General features: G+C 34.2%; 2 protein-coding genes across 10 annotated transcripts in view; both read right to left on the bottom strand.

The window, feature by feature from the left end:
- Positions 1-2,525, bottom strand: part of LOC143228872 (golgin subfamily A member 2-like) — a 43,302-nt gene extending 40,777 nt beyond the window's left edge. For 2 of the 8 annotated variants that reach the window (XM_076460288.1, XM_076460289.1), the window contains exon 1: positions 2,428-2,525. In XM_076460288.1, the coding sequence (XP_076316403.1) occupies positions 2,428-2,490 (63 nt within the window). In that variant the 5' untranslated portion in view covers positions 2,491-2,525. The remainder of the gene's footprint in view (positions 1-2,427) is intronic. The other 6 variants (XM_076460292.1, XM_076460294.1, XM_076460291.1 and 3 more) reach the window with 5 other exon arrangements.
- Positions 2,526-10,662: 8,137 nt separating this feature from the next.
- The window catches only part of LOC143228871 (LIM/homeobox protein Lhx3-like), a 70,281-nt gene continuing 57,022 nt past the window's right edge, over positions 10,663-23,921 (bottom strand). Inside the window, exons 2-5 of one of the 2 annotated variants that reach the window (XM_076460286.1) lie at positions 21,491-21,665; positions 19,445-19,647; positions 15,907-16,281; positions 10,663-13,508 (exon numbers count right to left, since the gene is read on the bottom strand). In XM_076460286.1, the coding sequence (XP_076316401.1) occupies positions 13,063-13,508; positions 15,907-16,281; positions 19,445-19,647; positions 21,491-21,665 (1,199 nt within the window). In that variant the 3' untranslated portion in view covers positions 10,663-13,062. The remainder of the gene's footprint in view (positions 13,509-15,906; positions 16,282-19,444; positions 19,648-21,490; positions 21,666-23,921) is intronic. The other variant, XM_076460287.1, reaches the window with a different exon arrangement.

Raw genomic sequence — 23,921 nt, 5'->3', positions numbered from 1 at the left:
ATCCTGCTAACTTTATTAATTCCATTTTTAAAAACTGTACTTTATTTTCAAGTTAATAATAAATAATAAATTTCAAATTAAATCTTAACTGGATTAATATGATTATATATTTACACAGAGAATAGCAACAGTATATCTGAATAAATTATTTATGCATTCACATCTGTATTTCTAATAAATAACATGATATTTAACAATTAGACTGATTATTTCATGGCCATAGTTTCTAGTTATAATGAGAATGTTGAAGTACATGTACTACAAAATGACTTAGATCAATAGGTAAGTTGGAAAAATATTTGTAAAGTGACTAAATGTCTAATATAGATAGGAATCCATTCAATGGTGCAACTAAAGAAAAGGATCTTGGCATAATGGTGCAAAAGTCACTTAAGCAGGCAGTGCTCTTATGCCAGTTTTTAAAGCAATAGACTTGAGATGTATTTATGGACACACTGATTATAGGTCAAAGGACATATCCAACTTTCAATACAAATCACTAGATAGGCCTGAACACTTGAAACACTATGTGCATTGTTAATATCTCCACCTTAGAAAGAATATTGATATTATGAAAAAGGTTTGGAGGAACACTACTCGAATGATTCTGAGGTTGAAAGGATTACCTTAAAAGCTTAAGAGATAAATTAATATCTTTGTGTTTGTTTTTTTTTAAAAGAAGAAGGTTGAGAGGTAATCTTACAGAAATTTACAAAATTATTAAGGGGAATGAGAGAATAAGTTTCTCCAATTTGCTTGTGTTTAATCCTGTGAACAAGCAGATGAAAGCTTAAATTTTGGAAAAGAGAATCTGTAAGAGTTTCAAAGCTGGAAGTCACAAACCTCCATGAGGGCTTTAGCAAATAAGACACACTGCACTGTTAAGGTACTCAGTATCTATTGATTCACTAGGTTGGCATTCTATGAATTTGTAGAGGATGCAGAATATTATTAGGGGAAGGAGGGGGTACCACTTGCTGAGTAACTTGAGAATTCCAGGTCTTGGTTATACTAAACACAATTATATTTTTCTCACAGGGTAAGTGCCTTATTGACCGAGTTGCCAAAAACAGCAGTGCAAGCTAGCAGTTTCAGAGAGTTCCAAGATTAAGTTTGGTTTGTTTTGAATTTTGTGCAAAGCTACATGAGGGCTATCTGCAGCAGCTGCCCCTAATTTTGCAGTGAGAAACTAGAGGGAAGGCAGCTAGTCATTACCATCAACCATCAACTCTTGGGCTACTCTTTAACCAACAAATAGTGGGACTGACCATAACATTATAATGCCCCCATGGTGGGGTGGGGATTTCAAGTTTTGGGCTGATGGCTTCCTTTAATTTGAAAAAATGGTGGATGTACAAGGGCAGCTTTTAAAATTTAAATGTTATCATTTATAAATAATATGGAGACTGTTGGTCCACTGAGGTAGTCCTATCCACTCAGAACATGGAGACTGTTGGTCCATTGAGGTAGTCCTATCCACTCAGAACATGGAGACTGTTGGTCCATTGAGGCAGTCCCATCCACTCAATTTTTTTTTTTAAATCCTCAAAGCCAACCCTTATAATTTGGATATTTTACAAGCTTTCTCTGAAATTTCAATTACTCAGTCAACCGACTAGTTCTCAGTATAACTTTATACCAAACATTACATCTAATAAATGGATGTAAACATGACTAGCTGCACAAGACACCATGGCACGTGCATGAATTATATGTTCAACACATAGATACCAGTGTTCCTCTATGACCACGAACGTAAAGTATAATTATCTTATTTCTAATAAATAGTCAATCCCACAATAAAAACTATGTGTATAACAACAAGCAAAACGGAAACAGGGAAATTTGCAAATGACTAGCACCTCATCAAGTACAACTCAACAAACAACAGTGGAAAGAAATTTATCATGAGGTATCTACCATACAGCATAAAATATAATTCTATTGAGATTGTTTGTATCTTCTGAGGCATCTCAAAAGCAGGACGAACTAAATTCCATGTTGTTGTTTTTTTTTTAACCCTTTCACTTAGGGCTAAGCCTCAGTTGAGAAATTTATACTTCGGTGGTTTCGTGACTGAACTTGAAAGTTGAAGCCATTAACTTAATTTTTCTAATAAAAACTTTAGTCTAAAACTTAAAACTCACTCTATTAAAGTTTCAACTTACGCAAAACTCGTCTAACGGAAGTATCCTTAATGTAATATTAATAGGATATGTAGTAAGTTAAGATGTAAAAATTCACTACAAGTTTTTATTTTTGAAAACAAAACAATCGTTGGTACAACAACGCCGCCCAAAAAAGTGAAATTAATTTTAAAATATCATTTGGATAAAAACATGTTTATTGTCGGATTAAACTTATAAATGAAAATATAATAAGCTTTACTTTTCAATAAAAGTAGAATACTCTAGAGCTGCAACCTACTTTTTTTAAACCTGCTGCTAACTTTTCTTTGCGGATGACAAAATCTGCTGCGTTATCTTCCATGTCGACACATCAAACCACGCATGCTCAGTAACAATAATATTTATAAGTGGGGGAGCTTTAAATTTTGTCATAAAACTATAGTATTAAGAAATTTAGTTTTATTTACAAGTCATAATCTTCCTGTTATTTTTTTTTTACGTATTGTAAAATAAATCGTATGGCATATTTTATGCATAGCAGCTGTAGCTTTTTTCAAATACTTTGCAGAAATTTATGTAAGTAAAAGAAGATTACATACGCGATAGGTTTACTTTAAATTATTCACTAAGAACTTCTAACAACTTATCATAATATTGAAACATAGTAAAATGACAAAGAGAAAAAAACGCGACGACTTTTTAATTCTATCGGTTTATTTCAAAATTAGCTTAATATGAAAAATTAAGTATATTGGCATCGGTCAATTACTGATTATCAAAAAGTAGCTTAATTTTATATGTAATACTTGTGATCAGCGCTAGACAAAAGTTGTATGTTTTCTCTTACGGGATATCAATGGAAACAAGAGGGAATTCTTAACGACTGCGGCATTTGAAATCCTTTTAGGCAGGGTTACAGTAAATTAATCTATGAAACTTTGAGAGTGATTCAATGAATCAATCGAAAGGGTTTGACTTTGTGAGACCAAAACTGTAATTAGATCTCAAATCGGTCAAAAGATTAGAGAACAATGAGCAAGAAACTGTTGAATTTAAAATTTCAACGGAACTATTCAAGGATAAAAATATCAGAAGAATACGATATTTTCCCCTGTCCGTAAATACCAGCAAATCTAGTGAATTATGATTCTTTAAAACAAGAATAATGATGAAAGTATAGTCATTTTTATGTGCTTTTATCTCATCTAATATTGTTCGCTTTGTTTTTCTAAAACTAGAACAATCTAATTTGGTTATTACGTGTAATGATTTTACAGGAAGCTGCATTATTAGTATAAACAGCCAACAATTATCCAAACTTACATATTTGAAATATGTAACTCTTATGGGTAGTGTTTTATTACATTTATTATGTGTTTTATTATTTTTTCGTATTTTTAATAATTTATTTAGAATATAATGCTAGATGTTTATAAATTAATTAATGTTGTTATACAAGTTACATCAACCACATAAAAACAACATTCCCAAGTGCATCTCGAAGAGAAATAATAATAATTAATATCTCTTTTTTCCATAAAATACGTCTGGAAATCTGGAGTGAACTAAATTGCTCCAAGAATGATAAGATAGGATCAGCTGAATAACAGGAGTTAATAATAGAAAATATTTTATTATAAAGCCACATGGTACTGCGTGCTGAGCCCACCGAGGGGAATCGAACCCCTGATTTTAGCATTGTAAATCCGTGGACATACCGCTGAACGAGTGCGGGGTTGTATTACGAAGTAAATCTGAACTCTCTGATCCTGACTAAGTTTGAAAAAGAACGACTGAAGACAATAAAACAATCTCTGTATTAGAAACACAGTAATCTGTGCAGTTTTGGACGCAAGACTGCGTCTTTACTGGGCAGAGGGGCCCGGCATGGCCAAGCGTGTTGAGGCGTTTGACTCGTAATCCGAAGGTCGCGGGTTCGAATGCCGGTCCCACCAAACATGCTTGCCCTTTCAACCGCGGAGGCGTTATAATGTTACGGTCAATTCCACTATTCGTTGGTAAAGGAGTAGCTCAAGAGTTGGCGGTGGGTGGTGATGACTAGCTGCCTTCCCTCTAGTCTTACACTGCTAAATTAGGGACGGCTAGCGCAGATAGCCCTCGAGTAGCTTTGTCCAAAATTTGAAAAATAAACAAACATACTGGGCAGAGTTTTGTGTAGCGGTGGTGATGACTCTACATTTGTTAAAAGTTATTGACGTTCTGTTTCCTTAAGTACTTCGAGACTGAGAAAACATAGCATTATACACATGAAACAATAAGGTTATGTTCTCTCAGTTACACTAATCATGTGACTACTGGTCAAACCTTTTGAAACATGTATATACATACTTTATACATTATCTGACTTACCACGGGAAAATACCATTGTCTATTTAAACTCTTAGCATTTATAAGTTTGAAGAAACATTTCTTACGTGAAAACAAATGCGATACTTTAGTGCATCAGACAAAGCGGTGGTAACTGTATCTAAAGTTTGTTTGTTTCTTTCTTTCTTAATTTCGCGCAAAGATACACGAGAGTTATCTGCGCTAGCTGCCCCTAATTTAGTAGTGTAAGACTATAAAAAACTCAGCTAGTTTTTACCACCACATAAACGCCCCCACGGCTTAAAGGGCGAGCGAGTATGTTTAGTGTGACGGAGGTTCAAACCCGCTACCACTAGATACGAGTCAAGCGCTTCAGCCACCTGGCCATGCTAGGCCGTAGATCGAAAGAAACTTAACAACTTCCTTGAATAAATTCTTCATGAAAACCACAAAAGAAAATTACAGACAGTATCCTTGCATAACAATACTTTTCAATGCATCCTCTTTGGATATTTTATATTTAAAAAAAATCAATAAGTGGTTCTCTATCGTTGGAAAAACTTGGAAAATAATATATACCAAAAGTTATTTGTTAAATATTTTAGTTGTTTTTAAAACACAAAGGTTTTCTCAGAAGCTAATTCCAAATCAATTAATTTGTTTTGGTTGGTTTTGTTAAGAATTTCGCGTTAAATTGCACGAGGGCTTTCTATGCTAGCCATACTTAATTTAGCACTAATAGACTAGAGGGAAAGCAATTATTCGACATCATCCACCACTACTTATTGGGTTTTTTTTTAATCAACGAATAGTTGAATTTATCACAACATTATGACAAAACCATGGCCGATAGAGCGAATATGTTAGATGACAGGATTTCGAACCCGCGCTTCTCAGATTGCGCGTCGGGTGCTTTAAACAAGAGATCATGTCAAGCCCCTTAAATCAGTTTAAAGCTCAGAATTTTGTTTGAAGTTCAGCACAAAGCTACACATTGGGCTATGTGTGCTCTGCCCATCACGGGTATTGAAACACGAATTCTAGCGTTGTAAGTCCTCACTGGACACATTAGAAGGATAAACGAAAAATCTCCTTATCCTTCGGACGACTCTTCCAGCGAAACATTATTAATGAAAATTATTAAGTGATTACATGAAACGTATGCTGTTGATTAGTAATCCAAGTTAAAATAAATTTTGCAACTTGTTTGTTGAAATTATCTACCATTGCTGCTCTCAAAATATTTTGAAATATGTGGTGGTTGAATTATGAAAATAAATGTTGCTTGTTTGAAGGTAAACACAAAGCTACGCAGTGAGCTATCTGAGCTCTGCGCGTCACAGGTATCGAAACTCAGTTTCTAGAGGTGTTAGTTGGGAAACAAATGTGTTGTTAAGTATAAAATATATGAATTATAAGAATTAGTTTATTAATAAACGACATTAATTTTACGTGTAACATTACTATAGAAACACCCGTGTTTACTAACACAACATAAATATACAAAATTCTTAAAATTTCTTGAAACTGCCAATGAAGGACATTTTAATTTTTTCGCTAGGAAGATTAATTAATCAAAAACTTCATTAAATCAAAATATTTAATGTTCTTTTCATGCTGATGATAATTATTTCCCTATTAACCGGTTGAGTAGCAAGTTCGTCAGCTTATAACGCTAAAAACTGGTTTTGATACCCGTGGCAAGCACAGATCGTCCTTTGTGTAGTTATGGGTTACCGACAAACAAACACACTGTATATAATTAAGGTGTTAAAAATGGTTCTTTCTCTTCGATAATATTACAGTATTTGTTTAAACACTATTTAATGCATTTCAGACCTACATCGACTAGAACTGACAATTTCTCAGTAATAGTTTGTGACCACTTGCAATAAACTTGTATTCATATGGTGTTTGTATCGTTGAAAGATATAAATAACTCACTTACTGCAGTACAAGATGTTTTCCTTCAAAGTTTGATTAACTGTATTACTATTTTATTTTCTTTACCAGTTTTAAGGTGTTTAAACTATAGATGTTTATATGAAATTGGAACATCTGTACATAGTTACAAATGTGTGTGTTTTCGTATAGCAAAGTCACAGCGGGCTATCTGCTGAGTCCACCGAGGGTATCGAACCCCTTATTTTAGCGTTGTAAATCCGTAGACATACCGCTGTACTATCGGGGGGCGTTTACAAATGAAAAAAAAGGTTATTATCAACTTTACTAGCATGATTGGCGACGCATGCGCTGTGTGTAAAAAATCTAAATATTCGGTAATTTCTTGTTTATATACATAACTTGTTTATTGTTATTAACAATGAATTTCTTTACATATTTCTATATTTATGTCTCTAACTCTATTTACGCCTTTCTTAAAAATAGATATATGATTCCACCAGAAAACTGAACTATCGGAACATTAATTTTGTATTCGGTTTAAACATAATTCATCTTTATCAAGATCGGATAAAATGCTTTGCCGAAAATTTTTTTGACTTTAGTTTGGGAGATTGGAATATCTAATGGCCTGTTCATGCCATGTTTCTTAAGTCTCTTTCGGTCTCTTAGTTGAAAAAACATTGTAAAAGCGTTACGTTGCAAATTCAGTTTTCAGACAAAATATTTAACTTGCCCGATGCTAAGAAAAATGTTTATTTCGAATTCAGTCTAAGGGGACACCTTTTTTTGTTTGTAAATATACAAAATTTGTAATACTTAGATAGCAGCAGGGGTTTGTTTCCGATACTCGAAATAAACGGTTTGTTTTTTAGTGAGCGTCCCTGAAGAAGCTCTAAGGCGAAACGTTGAGTGTTTAATTAACTAAAACAACATTTTGTTGGTGTTACAAGGTCGTTTATTTCTAGTATTAACACGTCTTCTATACACCAATGCATTACAGAAAAGAAATAAAGGGTTTGTTTTTGTTGTTGCTCATTTCTTAGAACAAATATACACAATGGGCTTCATGCGCCCTTTCAATTGCAAGGAATCGAACTCCATATTTCAGCATACAAACAACAAGAGAGCTGGATGAGTTTAAGTGAGGAACATAAAAGTTTTATTAATGTTTGCCAGGTTAAACGTTTTGAAAGCACCAGGGAGTAATAGAGAAAAATATGTTATATTATTATTATAATAAAGTTCAAACCCAAAATTCGCTCAACTGACAACTAAATTTGATAAGATATTGTAGTTTTCTTCTCGCAGATCTACATAATAGACTGTCTGCACTCTGTCTACTTAAAAACGATCGAACCGCAGAATTTAACTTTGTAAGTTCCTCATCCTACCGCTGTCTCACTTTTTACATCATCATGTGTTTGTTTGTTTGTTTTGAATTTCGCGCAAAGCTACTCGAGGGCATCTGCGCTAGCCGTCCCTAATATAGCAGTGTAAGACTAGAGGGAAGGCGGCTAGTCATCACCACCCACCACCAACTCTTGGGCTACTCTTTTATCAACGAATAGTGGAATTGACCGTAATATTATAACACCCCCACGGCTGAAAGGGCGAGCATGTTTGGTGCGACCGGGATTCGAACTCGCAACCCTCGGATTACGAGTCGAACGTCTTAACACGCTTGGCCGTGCTGGGCCTAATCAACCTGTGTGAGTGAATTTCGATTTTTAGTTCCGGCTGTTTACCAGTGCATATGTTTATATTTTTTCAGTTTGTCGTAGAATTTGAAAGATAATTTGTCACACATATCAAGTAGAAGTAACTAATAATGTTGTATTACAAGTGTGATGGACATGCTTTTTTGGTTTTGTCAATCGTATTATTTTTTTTCTACTTTTGGTTAACACAATTTTAAAACAATCTCTAAATGTATTTTAAACAATGAAAAGGGAATAACGTATTTATTCTAAAGCTGAATAGATCTATTCTTTTTTGTGAATAATTAAGAATAATTTATAATCTAATTCGAACAGCTCATTGGGTCTGTTTGTGTAATATAAACAGCGCCCTTTTTAATAGTACAATATAAAATGATTTAGCGATCATGAAGAGGAATTTTTAACCTGATCGTAGTCTTATGCCTACATTGACTGAATGACCAAGTCAGAGAACTATTGGGTTGAGGAATAATTCGTGAGCGTTTTTTCAAGTTAAAAAAATATATTCATAAATGAAACGCTTTCGCAAAATATTTCATGTCATTTGGTAGATAATTTTTTGCTCTAATAGATGGTGTGTTTGATTTTCATATGTCTTTAATTTTTGCTTTCATTTTCAGCTCATTAAATGGAATGTCAAGTGGACAAAATTGAGCATTTTCGACACCATCTGCTTTTCGCATTTAATTTCTTGCAATTTCGTTTAAAACAATGCATACTATATACCTAGGTATTACATGAAATAAAGTAATAAATGTTTTGGGTGTAATGTGTTCATGCATTGAAGTATTGTATAGTCTTGCATGTAATGCTTGAATGAAATTATTTAAAAACGCTCACGAATTATACCTCAACCTAATATTTGATTCTTATACACCCCTTCGTAATTTTGAGCTATTGACCAGAGAGAGAGTAGCCAGCCAGCTACACCCCCTGCCCTTGTCACAGGGGCCTTGTTCGGGTCTTTTTTAACCGAATAACGGAATTAACTGTTACTTATATAACTCGCTCACTGTTGAAAGTACCGAGTGTGTTCAGCAGTGTCATGTCTCAAACCTTGGACCCTTCGATATTTAGCTCGAAAAGCTAACATCTGAGACTCGCTCCACCCATACTAATATGAAAACCATTATTTACCATAAAACTATTTTATTGTGCGGATGTAATCAGTATACACAACACATCTTTCAAATTATAGTTATTATTACACCATCGTACGTATTTACAAAAATTAGGCAAAAATTGTTAAAATAGATATAACTGAATTTGAGCTGTGCAACACGAAGTATCTCAAAGATATAGAGTTAAAACTATGAATCAGCTTTGACGAAGTAAACGAAAGAACCGTAACTGATAACTACCAAAGATTACAGAATTACGTTACCAGTAATTTTGCAGATCATAAAAAAATCGTTAAATGGAACATGGTGTAACACATTTGGAGCAGAGGAGATCACATTTCATATTATTGTTGTTTCTGTTTTTGTAATAATGCAAATTAGAAAATAAATATTAACCATATCAGTTTCTGTTTTTGTAATAATGCAAATTAGAGAATAAATATTAACCATATCAGTTTCTGTTTATTGTATAATATGTAATATATTCAATAAAATAAAACTTAACGAATATAATTAGTATAATTTTGTATTAACGAATTTATCTAAAATAATATGACTTAAATACCACTAGTCTAAAATCGTTTCTTGAATCATTTTAAAGCACAAACTATGGTTTATAAATGCTAGTAAGTCAAAGGGAACATTTGTGGGTGTATTTGGATATTGTTTTTTTTGTAATGAATACTTATACCATAATACGAAAAGATAGTAAGATAAAAAATCTGTCATCAAGTAATATAAACATTGCTAAAAAAAGACTGATTAAAAGTTTGGAATTAAAAACAAATCTAAACAATGGGCTCTCTGTGCTCTGCCCACTACAGGTATCAAAACCCGGTTTATGGCAGTTTGAGCCAACAGACATAGTGCTGTGCCACTGGGAGGAGGGGCTAAAACAAAGAAAGCCTGGAAATATGTTTTTATTTGTTGAACTTCAACAAGTACGTTTTTTTTTTAAACATTAAGATGAGATTCATTTTGGCTCTATATCATGAAAGCTTTAATTCTTTTTAATAAGTGCGTTTGTTTATTTATCTTTTAAAACTCACATCTAGCGAACTGATAAGAACATTTTAGTTGTCGAAAGAGACTTTACTGAGAAAATAGCAAGATATAGGTGAATTATTCATTTTCTTACGTTTTACCTATTGGTAGAATTAAGTAAAACTCTTATACTGGTATTATATAAATTTCTATCTTTAAGCTCCACTGTTAAAGCCAGCGTATTTCTTCTGGTTTTAAAAGAAGTTACGTCAGTAAATATAATTCAATTTTTATTTTAACTGGATTTTAAATGAATTAAATCCGTAACTTTTGATAATTAGCTGATATTAAAAAGTAATATTAAGAACAGTTATTTATGCCTTTGACTTGACCAGATAAATCTGTATTATATAAGGTTCGAAATTTGATTTAAAAAACTGAAATATAACGATGTTAAGCCTAATTTCTATTCGAAAATTATTATGAATTCTTAGAAATAATATTTTGCAAACTAAATAAGTAAATTGTACAGTAGAATTAATGATCTCTGTTACACAATTAAAAGATTTTTTATAACAATAAAGTTTAGGATATACATTTTATTTACTTTCCAACTTACATTCTTTTTTTTACTGATTTTTTGTAATATCAAAGCGTAACAAATTAAAATTTGAGCATTACTGTTAAGTGTGTAGAATGATTTATATGGATGGTAATTCCTAAGCATCATTAAACGCTGTGCTGTGTGTGAAATTTGATTGATAAAGGTATTTTACTTTGAATTAGATATACAGAATAAGTAATCAAATAAGTTACCTTCTTTAGTTATTTACAAAAACAACAACAAAAACAAAAAAACGAAAACTGATCCAAACGTCTCGAGTATGCTATGCTGTGTTAGTACAGACGAGACTATTGATGAAGACGACAACTTTGTAAAAAACATTTTGAATATTGAATACTTGTGTACATATATATACACACACACATGCATGCAGACACACGTAGACACTTTCTGTGTATAAGTGTTGTGCTATTTTTCATGAGGAGGATTAACGACAACAACACTGAAACACACACGTATTATATAAACAATTTGAGTATAACGAAAAGGCTCGTAACCGTTAAGTAAAATGGGTGTAACTCTTAAAATTTGTTATGAATGTAACGTGATCCTTTGTTTGTTTCAAATACTTACGCAAAGTTATATAACTTAGCAATATTAGAAATGCATGGGATATCTGTGCTAGCTGTTCATAAATTTGAACTGACAATCAAGAGGCAAGGCAGCAAGCCAACAGCACCCACCGCCAATTATTAAACCAATTGAATATTTGGTTTAAACCGTCACACTTGCAACGTGTCCACGGCCCTTTAGCGGGGAGCTCTATTTTGTGGTAACATAAAGTGAATTTGGACTATCGGACCTACAATGCTGAACTCTATTAGACCAAATCAGATCCCATTTATGGTCTAAAATATTTCTTTATGCTATTTTTTATCTTTTTAAAAGCTGAATAACTAAAAATTTTACAAATTTTAAAATAATAACAATACCCTCAAATAGTTTCCAAACCGAGCTGAGAAATATTTTGTGTACTTGTTAGATATATGTTTATAATGAAACTTGCACAAGTATTCGTCTCAAATTTTCACTTAAAAATAAAATATACGTAAGAAGTGTTTGTTTGTTTTGGAATTTCGCACAAAGTAACTCGAGGGCTATCTGTGCTAGCCGTCCCTAATTTAACAGTGTAAGACTAGAGGGAAGGCAGCTAGTCATCACCACCCACCGCCAACTCTTGGGCTACTCTTTTACCAACGAAAAGTGGGATTGACCGTAACATTATAACGCCCCCACGGTTGGGAGGGCGAGCATGTTTGGCGCAACTCGGGCGCGAACCCGCGACCCTCAGATTACGAAGCGCACGCCTTAACGCGCTAGGCCATACGTCAGAAATGTAAATATACATTGCAAAATCTAACAATAATAATAGATATTTTTCCCAAACATAAAACTCATAAATTTGACGCAGAAATGTAGCCGTAATTTAATGCAACGAAATATTGTTTATTTATTTATTTTTAATCGTGAACGTTGACACTCTTACACAGAGATTTTTTGAAATTACTGCATTTTAGACGTTCTTTTAAAACGCGAGAGTAAGCGACGCAAGCAATGAGGAGCAAGTGAGAGCAGCTAAGTTGTAAACTAATAATTTGTAGTTTTAAAACTAAGATACATTGCTGGAATACTACGACAAGTATATATATATATAGATGACTAGAATTTATGTATTTAATATATAGATCTTACTAAAGTTGAAAGTCACTAAACAAATTGATGTCGAAATTACATCTAAGACTGCTTGATTTCCGAGTTAGGCTTAACACTATCCACTTTATATAAGGAACTTATAGCGGGAAATACATCTATTACACGGACAAAATGACAGTGAAATTAATTACTATAAATTTTTAAATTCTTCAGCTCATTTTTGGATATACATAAAAGACCAATGATATTTTATTCCTTGATAATCGTAGGGAGTGGTCATTATAAATAATGACATCAAAGGATAAATTCAAAAGTGTCTAATTTCACTCTAACACGCGTTGTGAAGAGTGTCAGGGCAATTCTGCTTCCTATAAATTTGAAATACATATCGTTTTTGTTTTGTTTTTTGAAATGAAGTCCTGGATAAAATCACTAATGCTTGTTTCGAGTTTAGAACAAACTGGATTTGGGAGCAATATTTACACCTTAAATCTTTCGAAGAAAAATGAAGTGGGTAAGACTTAATCACCAGCTGCTGTCCAAGATTGGCGTTAAGCCATTTTTCCGTTAAATGTCATTCACAAATTGTGTTAGAAATGTCAATATTGTTGAGAGGAAGAAATACCAGCTCCACCTCCTTCCATTTCATCCAGCCAGGACGCTGGGCTTGGTGGGAATTCTTGATAGGTATGTCCATTGAGGTCAGAAGAACACACCATTCTGGTAGGTGGTAATATTGGCGGAATATGTCCGTTTTGTCCCTCGACAATGGGGTGTGGCCTTGGACCAGAGAGTATTCCTAGCCCCTCTCCTCCATAACCAAAAGTTCCTGGATGGTGATAAGGTAGAGGAATAGATGTGGTGGGGCTATGACTACTCGAAATATAAGGTGGTGTGCCTGGACCAGGAAAAGGTTGGCCCCCTGGATACAAAAGTCCATTCGGGCCTAAGGCTGGAGATGGGCCAAGGGAACGTTCTTGGTCAACAAGTAGTGAACTGCCCAGTGTAGGTCCAAAAGACTCTGTCGGTCTCAATTCTAGCTCTTCTGCAAAAGAAACAACAAATAACTATATAACGATCTTACATAGCATGAATAAAATGAATTATGTTTTATATAAAAATAAATTCAGTCACTTTTTGAAAAGTAAACTCACTAATAAATTTATACATTATACACTACTTTACCTTCGGTTACACAGGACCTTATCAAAAAACTGTGTTAGTTTTTACCGTCATATGGTGATGTCAATGACTTAAATTATCTTAGTTACCAAATATTATACTTGCAATTCAAACTCCATTGAAATATATTTAATATTAAGGAACCACGCGAACGCGATATGATTTCTCACTCGCTCTCCAAATGGCACTTTTGAAACTTGACACGCTCATTACAGTTAAGTTAACAAACAGATTGACACTCTCTGGCTTTAGAAGCATTTTATAAGAAATGTTAGGAGAGTAATATATAGTGAAATGTGAAATTAATATTGTAATTGCGCTATTGTGTGATATAGAATGAAATAATTATCGTTGGGTGGGGGGGTTGAATGCAGTACATCAGTTATAGGATATGTTAATTAAAAGTACGTAAGTGTGTTATTGGTCTTTAATGCAAAGCTATACATTAGGTGAGTCAAAACCCAGATTTTAACATTGAAAGTTCGTGAACTTATCGCTTACTCATCAGAGACACTATAAGGTATCATGTTCTGGCACAGTATTGAAACATCAGTGAAAGAGTACTAATTACATTACTATATCTATAACTAGAAGGTGTGTGATTCAAATAAAGTAAGCCGATGAATTTACAACTTTTGTCATTTCTGTTTTTCTTCTTGTACATCGTGAATAATATGCTTTTGTTTTTCTGAAGTAATTTGGTACTGACATGAATCCTTCGAGTTACATGATACAGTATGGAAGAAGACTTTAAAACGAAAGTAGTCAGCTATTTGAAGCATGTCTGCACGTGAAATCTTTGAAATATTTATAGATGTAACTAACTTGGAGCCATGCGCTTGATTATTTGTGAATCAGCCATTTGCTTTGTTCTTGCCGTAATACCAGAAATGTTGTGCTCACTGACCTCTACCGGAATTTAAATGCGTGAAAGTTATTATAACTCTTAAAACACTTACATATGCATAGGATAATGCATAATATATAGTTAATTAAGTTGAACCATAGTTTTCAAACGTGTTTATTAAACCTGTGTGCATGCATGTGTTCAAATAGGGTACTTATTGGCAACAGGAACTGTTAATGGAATTTTTAATCGCAATACAATAAGGATTGAAAACACGATACTTCCCTGTATGCCTGAGAGAATAGGTAATGAACTTAATGGCCACCATGCAAACAAACGTCTTCACCGAAACCTTAATAAGATTTTTGTAAATTCGAGAGAAATCAAAAGTTGCCACGATATTCACCCATGCCTTACTTGATTAAAGAATGTCAGTTGCAGGGGTTCTTGAAACGCTGTATGCAAAGAGCGAAACGAAATATAGCGTGCGAAGCCAGTTATTATGGAAATATATTAAACCACCTTTCCAGGTCCCTCGTAAAATAAATAAAATAAATCATCGGATTCAATAATTTGATCAAATTACACGGATGCTAAAACTAAATATCTTTTCAGAAAGTAAAGGCGCTGTTATAAAGTTGTACAAGCCTTTTGTTAAAAAATTCAAGTTTGGTGTCAGTTAAAGTTGCAGCTGCTACATGTTCTTAAACAGGGAAAACGACATATTTGAGCTTTATACGCATACGATAATGTACATTGTTTACTCAGCAATGTATATCCAGTTATAGCGAGAAACTGATGTCTAATTAATCTTGCTATAAAAGTTAATTGTACACTGGCTATTTTGTTTTAGGATATTACATGAGAAGGAAATAATAAACATTATGAAACAGAGCAGGGTATTTTAAAATAGACTTTTGGCTTTTAATTTTAAAGACCAAGTTCTTAAATGATTCATCCCCCGCTAGTACAGCTGTAAGTCCACAGATTTACAACGCTAAAATAAGGGGTTCGATTTCCCTCGGTGGGCTCAGCAAATAGCCCAATGTGGCTTTGCTCAGCAAATAGCTATAATAAGAAAACACACACTCTTAAATGGTTCCGTTATTGCTTCCCCAAAGTAGGGTCTGCAGTTAGAATCTAATAAAACCAACCAAGATTTTGGAGACAATGAAAGAAGGAAGGGGAACATTATCTAACAGTTTTTCTTCCTCAAGAAGTACCTTCATTTTCTATTTAAGAATGACTTACTTAAGTATATTAAAATAGCCTTTATGTCAGTTGTTTTTGAGTATCCTAGTGATAAGTGTTTTCGTAACAAACAGGAATAGAGTATCTTTAAGTGGCTTAAACACTAAATCATGACTTGTAGGAAAATATTGTTTTTGAATTAATATAACAGATCAAAATATACCTCTGTATAGGGAGTCTTTGTCCAAATCTGTTTTAGAATCGTTTTCCCTGTCTCTTCTGTTTTCTTCCACGTTTTCAGGAGATCCAGGGGACGCTGTACTTGGAGTCGAAACTATTGAGAGACTCTGCTTGAGATTTCCACTTCCGTTCCGGAAATACTCCCCCCAACGGCTCTTCCCAGCATCTTTTTTGAGTCGTTTCTCTTTGGCTCTCCGATTTTGGAACCACACTTGAACCACTCTCATGTCAAGCCCTGTGTCCTGACTTAACTGTTCTCGCACGTGACGGGCTGGTTTGGGGCTGTTGTTGTAGGCCGTTTTTAACATTTCCAGCTGCTTGGCCGAAATGGTGGTTCTCGGGCGTTTACTTGTTCCATCTGCTCTACAACAACCGGCAAAAAATGTTTTTTTTTTAATTCTTCGGGTATTTAAATTTAGTAATAAAAACTAAGTGATAAATTCAAACAAAACTCAGTATTCATTGTGAGTACTAAAGAACAGTGAACCAGCTTGAATATAAAGAGACAATTTTACAAAATTCTTGGGATAAAAAGTTCATTACCAAATCATTACTTTATGATTTTTTTATATAAAAGAATAAACAAAATATCATAATTGTTCTTCGGTTTTGAAGTTATTCATTTACAAATGAAATAGAGGATGTCTTTTTCGGTGATCAAATATTATGATTAATTTTTAGTGTATCACAGATTTATTGTTAAATACATGTGTTAATACTCATATTTGTTTAAGTTTATATTTGGAAATGTATATAATTGATACTGTTAAATCTGTATTGTGATATTCCCACCTATTCACTAAAGTTGTAAAAGATTCTCGAGTCTAAGAATCAACAATACACGTGTGCATGTAAACAATTGTGTATTTTCCATATTGTTGTGAAGCCTGAAATTTCAAGAAACTCTCCTCACGCCTATAAATGCAAACAACGCGATGCATAAAAGAGACAGTATATATTATTGGTTTGCTACAGCCAGTATACTATAACCTTGGAAGCTATTAATGTGATTAACGCTTATTAATTGGGAACTTCAGTTATTTGACCAAGAACGTTTATACATTTCGACTGTTGCGAAATCTCGACGTGTGATAAGTGAAAACCATAGAACGTTGAGCTGGCTAGCTCCCTGTTCAATGAATTGTATCTACCTTAACTCGAAATGAACTCGCTCATAGTGAACCCTTGATAAGATATCGAGGAAGTTTCAGAACAGAAAGAAGGTTCGACATTGTTTGTGAAGCTTTTGTACAAAGATCTGTAATAACCATTATGGTAAATTGTTTTCTGAATTTCGCACAAAGCTACACGAGAGCTATCTGCGCTGACCGTCCCTAATTTAGCAGTGTAAGACTAGAGGGAAGGCAGGTAGTCATCACTACCCACAGTCAACTCTTGGGCTACTCTTTTACCAACGAATAGTGGGATTAATCGTTACATTATAACGCCCCCACGGATGAAAGGCCGTGCTTGTTTGGTGTGACGGGGATTCGAACTCGCGACCTTCAGATTACGAGTCGAACGTCTTAACCACCTGGTCATGCCGGGCTTAAACTTTGTGAGAGACAGGTAACCAACACCGACCGACGTCAATTTGTGGGCTACTCAAATCGAATAGTGGCAATCGTAGAAAGCAGTGATTTGTTTGTTTGTTTTTGGAATTTCGCACAAAGCTACTCGAGGGCTATCTGTGCTAGCCGTCCCTAATTTAGCAGTGTAAGATTAGAGAGAAGGCAGCTAGTCATCACCATCCACCACCAACTCTTGGGCTACTCTTTTACCAACGAATAGTGGGATTGACCGTAACATTATAACGCCCCCACGGCTGAAAGGGCGAGCACGTTTGGCGCGAAGGGGATGCGAACCCGCGACCCTCAGATTACGAGTCGCACGCCTTAACACGCTTGGCAATGCCGGGCCCAAGACAAGAAATATATGTACTAATTATTGGTCGTTATTTAAACATTCTAATAGTTATATAATATATTCCAGTTTTCACGTGTTTTGATATTATTAAAAAGTTATAAGCTTCTGGAATCATTCAGTGATGGCTCTCTAAAACTGGTTTAAGATATAAATATCTTTATATGTTTTAGATTTATAATGTCATATTATGTGTAATATTTAAACCAACTGCATAATTTTATCTGAAAAAATATTTTTATCTAATGTTTAAAACTATACGTAAACATCTATGATTTGAACATAAGGTCTCGTCACTGTACATTGGACACCACTTAGATTAAAACTCATATTATCAAATAAAGCTCAGCATGGCCATGTGGTTAGGGCGATCCCTCGTATCCCCGTAACACCAAACATTCTTGCCCTTTCAGCTGTAAGGGGCGTTATAGTGTGTCCGTCAATCCCACTATTCGTTGGTAAAAGAGTAGATCAAGAGTTGGCTGTGCGTAGTGATGACTAGCTGCCTTCCCTCTAGTCTTACGCTGCTAAATTAGCTACGGCTAGCGCAGATAGCTTTCGTGTAGCTTTGCGCGGAATTACAAACAAAACAATTATCAAATTGCTCATGAACTTTTTTTCACATATTACTTCCAAAAGAAATTTATTGATTTGTTTAGAAGAACTTTGTTTGTCTCTTTTTAAGTAAGTACAAAGCTACAGAGTGGGCCATCCGTGTTGTGCTCGCAATGGATATTGAAATCCGGGTTCTAGTTTTATAAGTCAGCAGATGTACTGATGTGTCACTGAAGGGGCATTTTAGAATATAAACAAAACCTTTTTTCGAAGGACAGTTCTTCCAGTGAAATGTTAAAGAAACACAAACGACTCCCAAACTGATTCCGAAACCTTCATATTTCAACTGAAGTATACAGGTTAAAATTTCGTCTTGTTCTGCCAATGCTATAAACAAAAGCACTGTGTATTGGTATAGTGTGAACCGGGTCCTTAACAAGGATGTTGAGGTTTTAATCACAACCTCACCTTCGGTGACACAATGGTAAGGCTTATAACACTAAAAATTGGGTTTCTATATCCGTGGTAGGCATAGCACTGACAACCTATTGTGTAGTTTTGTGTTTAACTTTAAACAAACAATCATTACTCTAAGAGGGTCTGTAATTCTACGGTCTTTCATTGGAAAACAAAAATTGTACGCCATTTTGAATGTGACACTAACAGAAACGACAACGGGACAATTTTATACAGGCACAGAACTCTACAGAAAGTCTTACGAATATACTGCCTGATAGTTCCGTTGTAAGCCTGTAAGATTTTGATCTTAAAAATTGCTTTTTTATACCCGCAAAATTAGCACACAACAGTGGTATATTGCATAGTTTGCGGTTAGCTACTAAATAAAAAAATGTTAAAATACCGATAAGTACAATTAAAGACAAAGTTCGTACCTCATTTTACAAGTATGAAGTGACTGTCTGATCTCTCTGTCTGAAATCAGATGAAGTAGGCCTAGAATTGAAAGGACGTACGTATATCGTGTGAACAAGGAAGAAATGGTACGAAATATTGCCATAGTGATAATTAAAAGAACACGTTACCGCGTGCCTTTGCAGTTTCGTAGTCGATTTTGCACACAAGCTTGTTGTCTTCCATCAAGTAGAACTCGTCACCAGTGTTGAGCTGACGTTTGCAGAGGGTACACGAGAAGCAATAGAGGTGATAAACATTGTCCTGGGCTCTTCTGACAACCTGGGTTGGAGGAATCCCTTGTTCGCATCCGGCACATTTAGTTCCGAATCTCCTGAAATAAATCCAGCTAGAACTGCAAATTTATCTGATTGGTCAGTATTGAAACTAATAGTGGATTGACTTAGACTGATATGAAAACAGTAAAAAAGTTTTCCAGCCAATATAGAATTGAAACTTAGATGGTTATTTGGGACGGTATGGAATAATAACTACTTGTTTCAATAAGAATTGGTTTTAAACTGAGATTCTTGAAGTAACCAAGATTGTTTTCATGAAGGGTGGAGTAAAATTTACTGATGAAATTTTTTAATGTGAACACAATGCTAGTCAGTTCCCAAAGATGGTAAGAGAGGGCGCTACGAACTTTATGTGTATTTAGGATATATATGACATCAGAAGAACGAACAAATTTAAGTTTCTTTATCCCTAAAATAAGTGCAGATTGTTACTCGATACTAACTTTAAAATTAGTTGGAAAGAACAGATAAAGATTTTATTGGTTTATTCAAATATGGTCCCAAAATTTCATTTATGAAATTAAGCGACAATGATTACATAGAGTGACGCCAGGGGAAGGTGTTAGTAACAGGCGTATAAGTAACATTATTAAAATATCCGAAGGTAGAATTATTGTTAAATTAAACGAAATATTTCTTCATTTAACACGTTTGTTATCGGAAGTGTTTGCATATGATTTAATAAAACCACTTAGTATAATAAGAATATAGTCTGCGTCAAAATTATTATATAATTCCAGTTGAAGTAAAATGCTCTCAACTACGTAACCACCATTTAAAAATAAACATTTTTTTAGCAGTAACGAAAAATACACAAACTATAGTGAAATAATTACATGCTGTCATAAGTTATATTTAAGTATAACATAAACATCTGGTAATAAGCACTGCAGTGATGTAAATAATAAGGCTTTTTGCGAACGACTGAGATAGTTGTTTAGGTGAGATTTAATAATTAAAAAACAACAGAATATTGAACTGGTGGTGAAAAACCTCAGATGGGACATTTAAGTTTGCTACCCCCAAATGGGGTCGAAGGCCACCTGTTTTAACCACTTACACTACAGTAGTATGTTGTTTGTCAGTCAGCCAGTAGACACTAAAATGACGTCAAATAAGGGGCGCTTAAAGTTTCAGTATGTATTGTCGTGACGTCATTAAAGCGTGAGCGTGCTATGAATCACGAGAAGAATTATGCACTCTGTAAGCTACAACACAGTATCGCATATGCACTTCAAAAGCAAGAAATAAAAATGTTTGTTACGCTAAATTTTGTTTCTAATTGCTCTTGAAACAGAACATTTTTGGACACCCTGCGGAGGTACATGTGGTATAATAGATGTGTCTGTGTCCCTCGTTCAAATGCTATTTACGGCAAGCTGACAACAACATTCTGCCGTCGTCACTAATTTCGAGCTACTGACCATAGGGAATGCAATCGGTCAGCAAGACCTGCCATATATGATGATAGAGAATTGACCCGTAATTCTTTTAATGCACTCACACGTTAAAGCGATATATTGTGGTATCTCAGGGATTCGAACTCGACTCGCCAGCAACGCATTCTAGGGCTCTACCCAGAGGACAACTAGCACCTAATCCCTCGTTCAATTAAAATCTTTTAACACGCTAAGCCTAACACATACCTTCTCTTTGAGACATCTGGGCCAAACAGTAAATTTTTTTTCTCAATTTATTTTATTAAATATTAACTAATTACTAAATAATTTTTTTTTTAAATATTAACTCAATTTATTTTATTAAATATTAACTAATTACTAAATAATTTTTTTTTCTCAATTTATTTTATTAAATATTAACTAATTACTAAATACGACGAGGAAGGGCGCAGCCTTCACTTCTAATATGTCTACTTACTTGAAGAAATCTTCCTTACAGAAAACTTCACCATTTCTCGAGAAGCATTTGTCGTTGAGCTGTACCTGGCATTCGGCGCACTTGAGGCAGTTGGCATGCCATGGCCTGTCGAGCACTTTTAGAATAAAACGATCTACTATTGGCTGATTACATCCGGCACACTTAGGAATTGTAGCTAGAAAAAAAAATCAAATTTTAATTTCAAGAAACGGAAACCATGAGTGTATTCACTTTATTTAGCTACAGTTTTTTTTTAACCTCTCGATCAAGTAAATTGTCAAATGAAAACGACTTTCTCATTAGTCAACAAAATATCATACCCTGAGAAGCTAAAAACCACAGTCAAGCAGGTGAATTTCTCTACAGAATAGCTGCTTTAGATGTTCGAAGAATGCGGGCTTGAATCGGAGTATTAAATGTCTGGCTTTACAAATAACATAATAGGGCATTTGGTATTATATCAATTCTTTAATATGAAATTTAACTTGTATCGTTTGACGTAAATAAGACACTTAAAATTATCAAAATATCCACTAGTACATTATACAGCATTAGAAATAATTATGTAAACACATAGGTAATACACATGCAATAGCCACAACCAATGTGTAACTCCAATTAAATTATTAAATCATTAATACAATTCATTATTACAGAAACTATAAGATAAATGAGTAAATTGTGTAAACAGAGTAATTTTCTTTCTTTGTATGCTACCATAATTCAAACAATTTATAATCGTGTGACATTGTTTCAACATTTCCATGATATCCCTCACAATTAGACCATAATGTTAGGTTGATGATTGGTTCTATAAATTTCCATCTAAACCTCTATAGCTTTTTTAATATTCGTCACGGGATCTAGTGTAGGCCAAACAATAGATGAAAGAGTACTGTTTCATTAAATATGGTGTAATATGGAACTCATATTTTGCTGGAAGATGACTCCTTGCCCATCAAGTCGTGTTCCAGATGGAACGACATACTGGACAAGACTTTGTTTGCAACTGTCAGAAATGTAGGTGTTCCAGATGTTTAGTAGATCTCCAACACCACTGGCCGAGATGCATCCCATAGTTTTGTTGGTTTTCCAGCATGTTCGATTTACGAAGATAGTAAGATCGCTCACTTCTTTGTGCATTGTTTGCTGTTGCCAAGCAACAAGAAATTGGATTCATCTTGAAATAGAGCCCTCTTCCAGCCTTGGCCATTCCACTGTTTGAAGTCTGATACATGGTTCAGTCTTCTGGTACAGTTATTTTTCCAAAACAATGATTTTCTGGACATCCACGCTGAGAGTGCTAAGTGCTAGTATGTATTTTACTGTTCTGGAGGCAGCATCCATACCTGTACTTCCTGCTTTAACCAGTTTTGTTATCAATAGTATTACTTTAATATATCCTCTACAGTTTCCATAAAGGTCTTACTAAAACCTGGAATTTTGTTTAAATATGTCTCACAGAGTAGTTTTTACCAACAAACACTGATTTCTACTCGCTTTCCACGAAGGATTTCTGTCCTCAAAGCCACGAGACTTTTGTGACGGTCTACGAGTGTCTGTACTTTCATAGACATTATGTGGGCGTGTGCCATTCTCTGATAGACTGGATAACAGCCAATCACTGTACTTTTGGGTAATTCGTTTTAATAGAATAAATGCAAAATAACCTCATACTATCTGCACTTTGTCACTGTTTCTATGGTTATTTCCAATACGTTATACCATCAACATCTGGATCTACGTAACTTCAGTAATTCCAGACAAGACTCTCACATTTATATAACTATCATAACTTTTAACTTCAATAATTTTAGAAAAGAGTCTTAAATAAATATTTTTACCTTTAACCTCGGTAGCCTCTTACTTGTTCATTATCGTCTTGTTGTCGTTTTTAACCTCATCAGTATCAGACTAGATTCTCACGTATATATATATATATATAGTGTATTTCAACGTATGTAGGTTTTAATTTCAATAGTTTCAGACTAGATTGTCGCGTGCAGAATGTGAGTACGAATAAAGTCGATAGTAACTTGAAGACTTCGACAACAGTTTATCAGATTCAGATGATGCTTCGTGAATGACGTAACTTCAGTATCTGAAAGTGTTCAAACGTTACATTAATTTTATTCTTCGTCATCACAGCCTGGGTTTCTGATTTGTAAGATTAATAGCATTCCTTGTTAGTGATAATGCCACTCACGTGTTCATGTTAGTGAAATAAACCACAACATTCGTATATGTTGAAACAATCACGAGCCGTCATTTTCTGTTGAACGTGATAATAAAGGTTAGTTTCTTATTGAGTTAAAAAGGAATAGTGATTTCGTTAATAATGATTTTAATACAATTATTTTCTCATTGTTGAATGAACAATAATAATGGTTAATTTCGTTTTAAACAAAACATGAATGGTGAGTTGATTAAT

Source organism: Tachypleus tridentatus, chromosome 10 (genome assembly GCF_004210375.1).
Source record: "Tachypleus tridentatus isolate NWPU-2018 chromosome 10, ASM421037v1, whole genome shotgun sequence".
NCBI classification, from domain to species: domain Eukaryota; kingdom Metazoa; phylum Arthropoda; class Merostomata; order Xiphosura; family Limulidae; genus Tachypleus; species Tachypleus tridentatus.
This window is presented reverse-complemented; position numbering and strand designations above follow the sequence as displayed.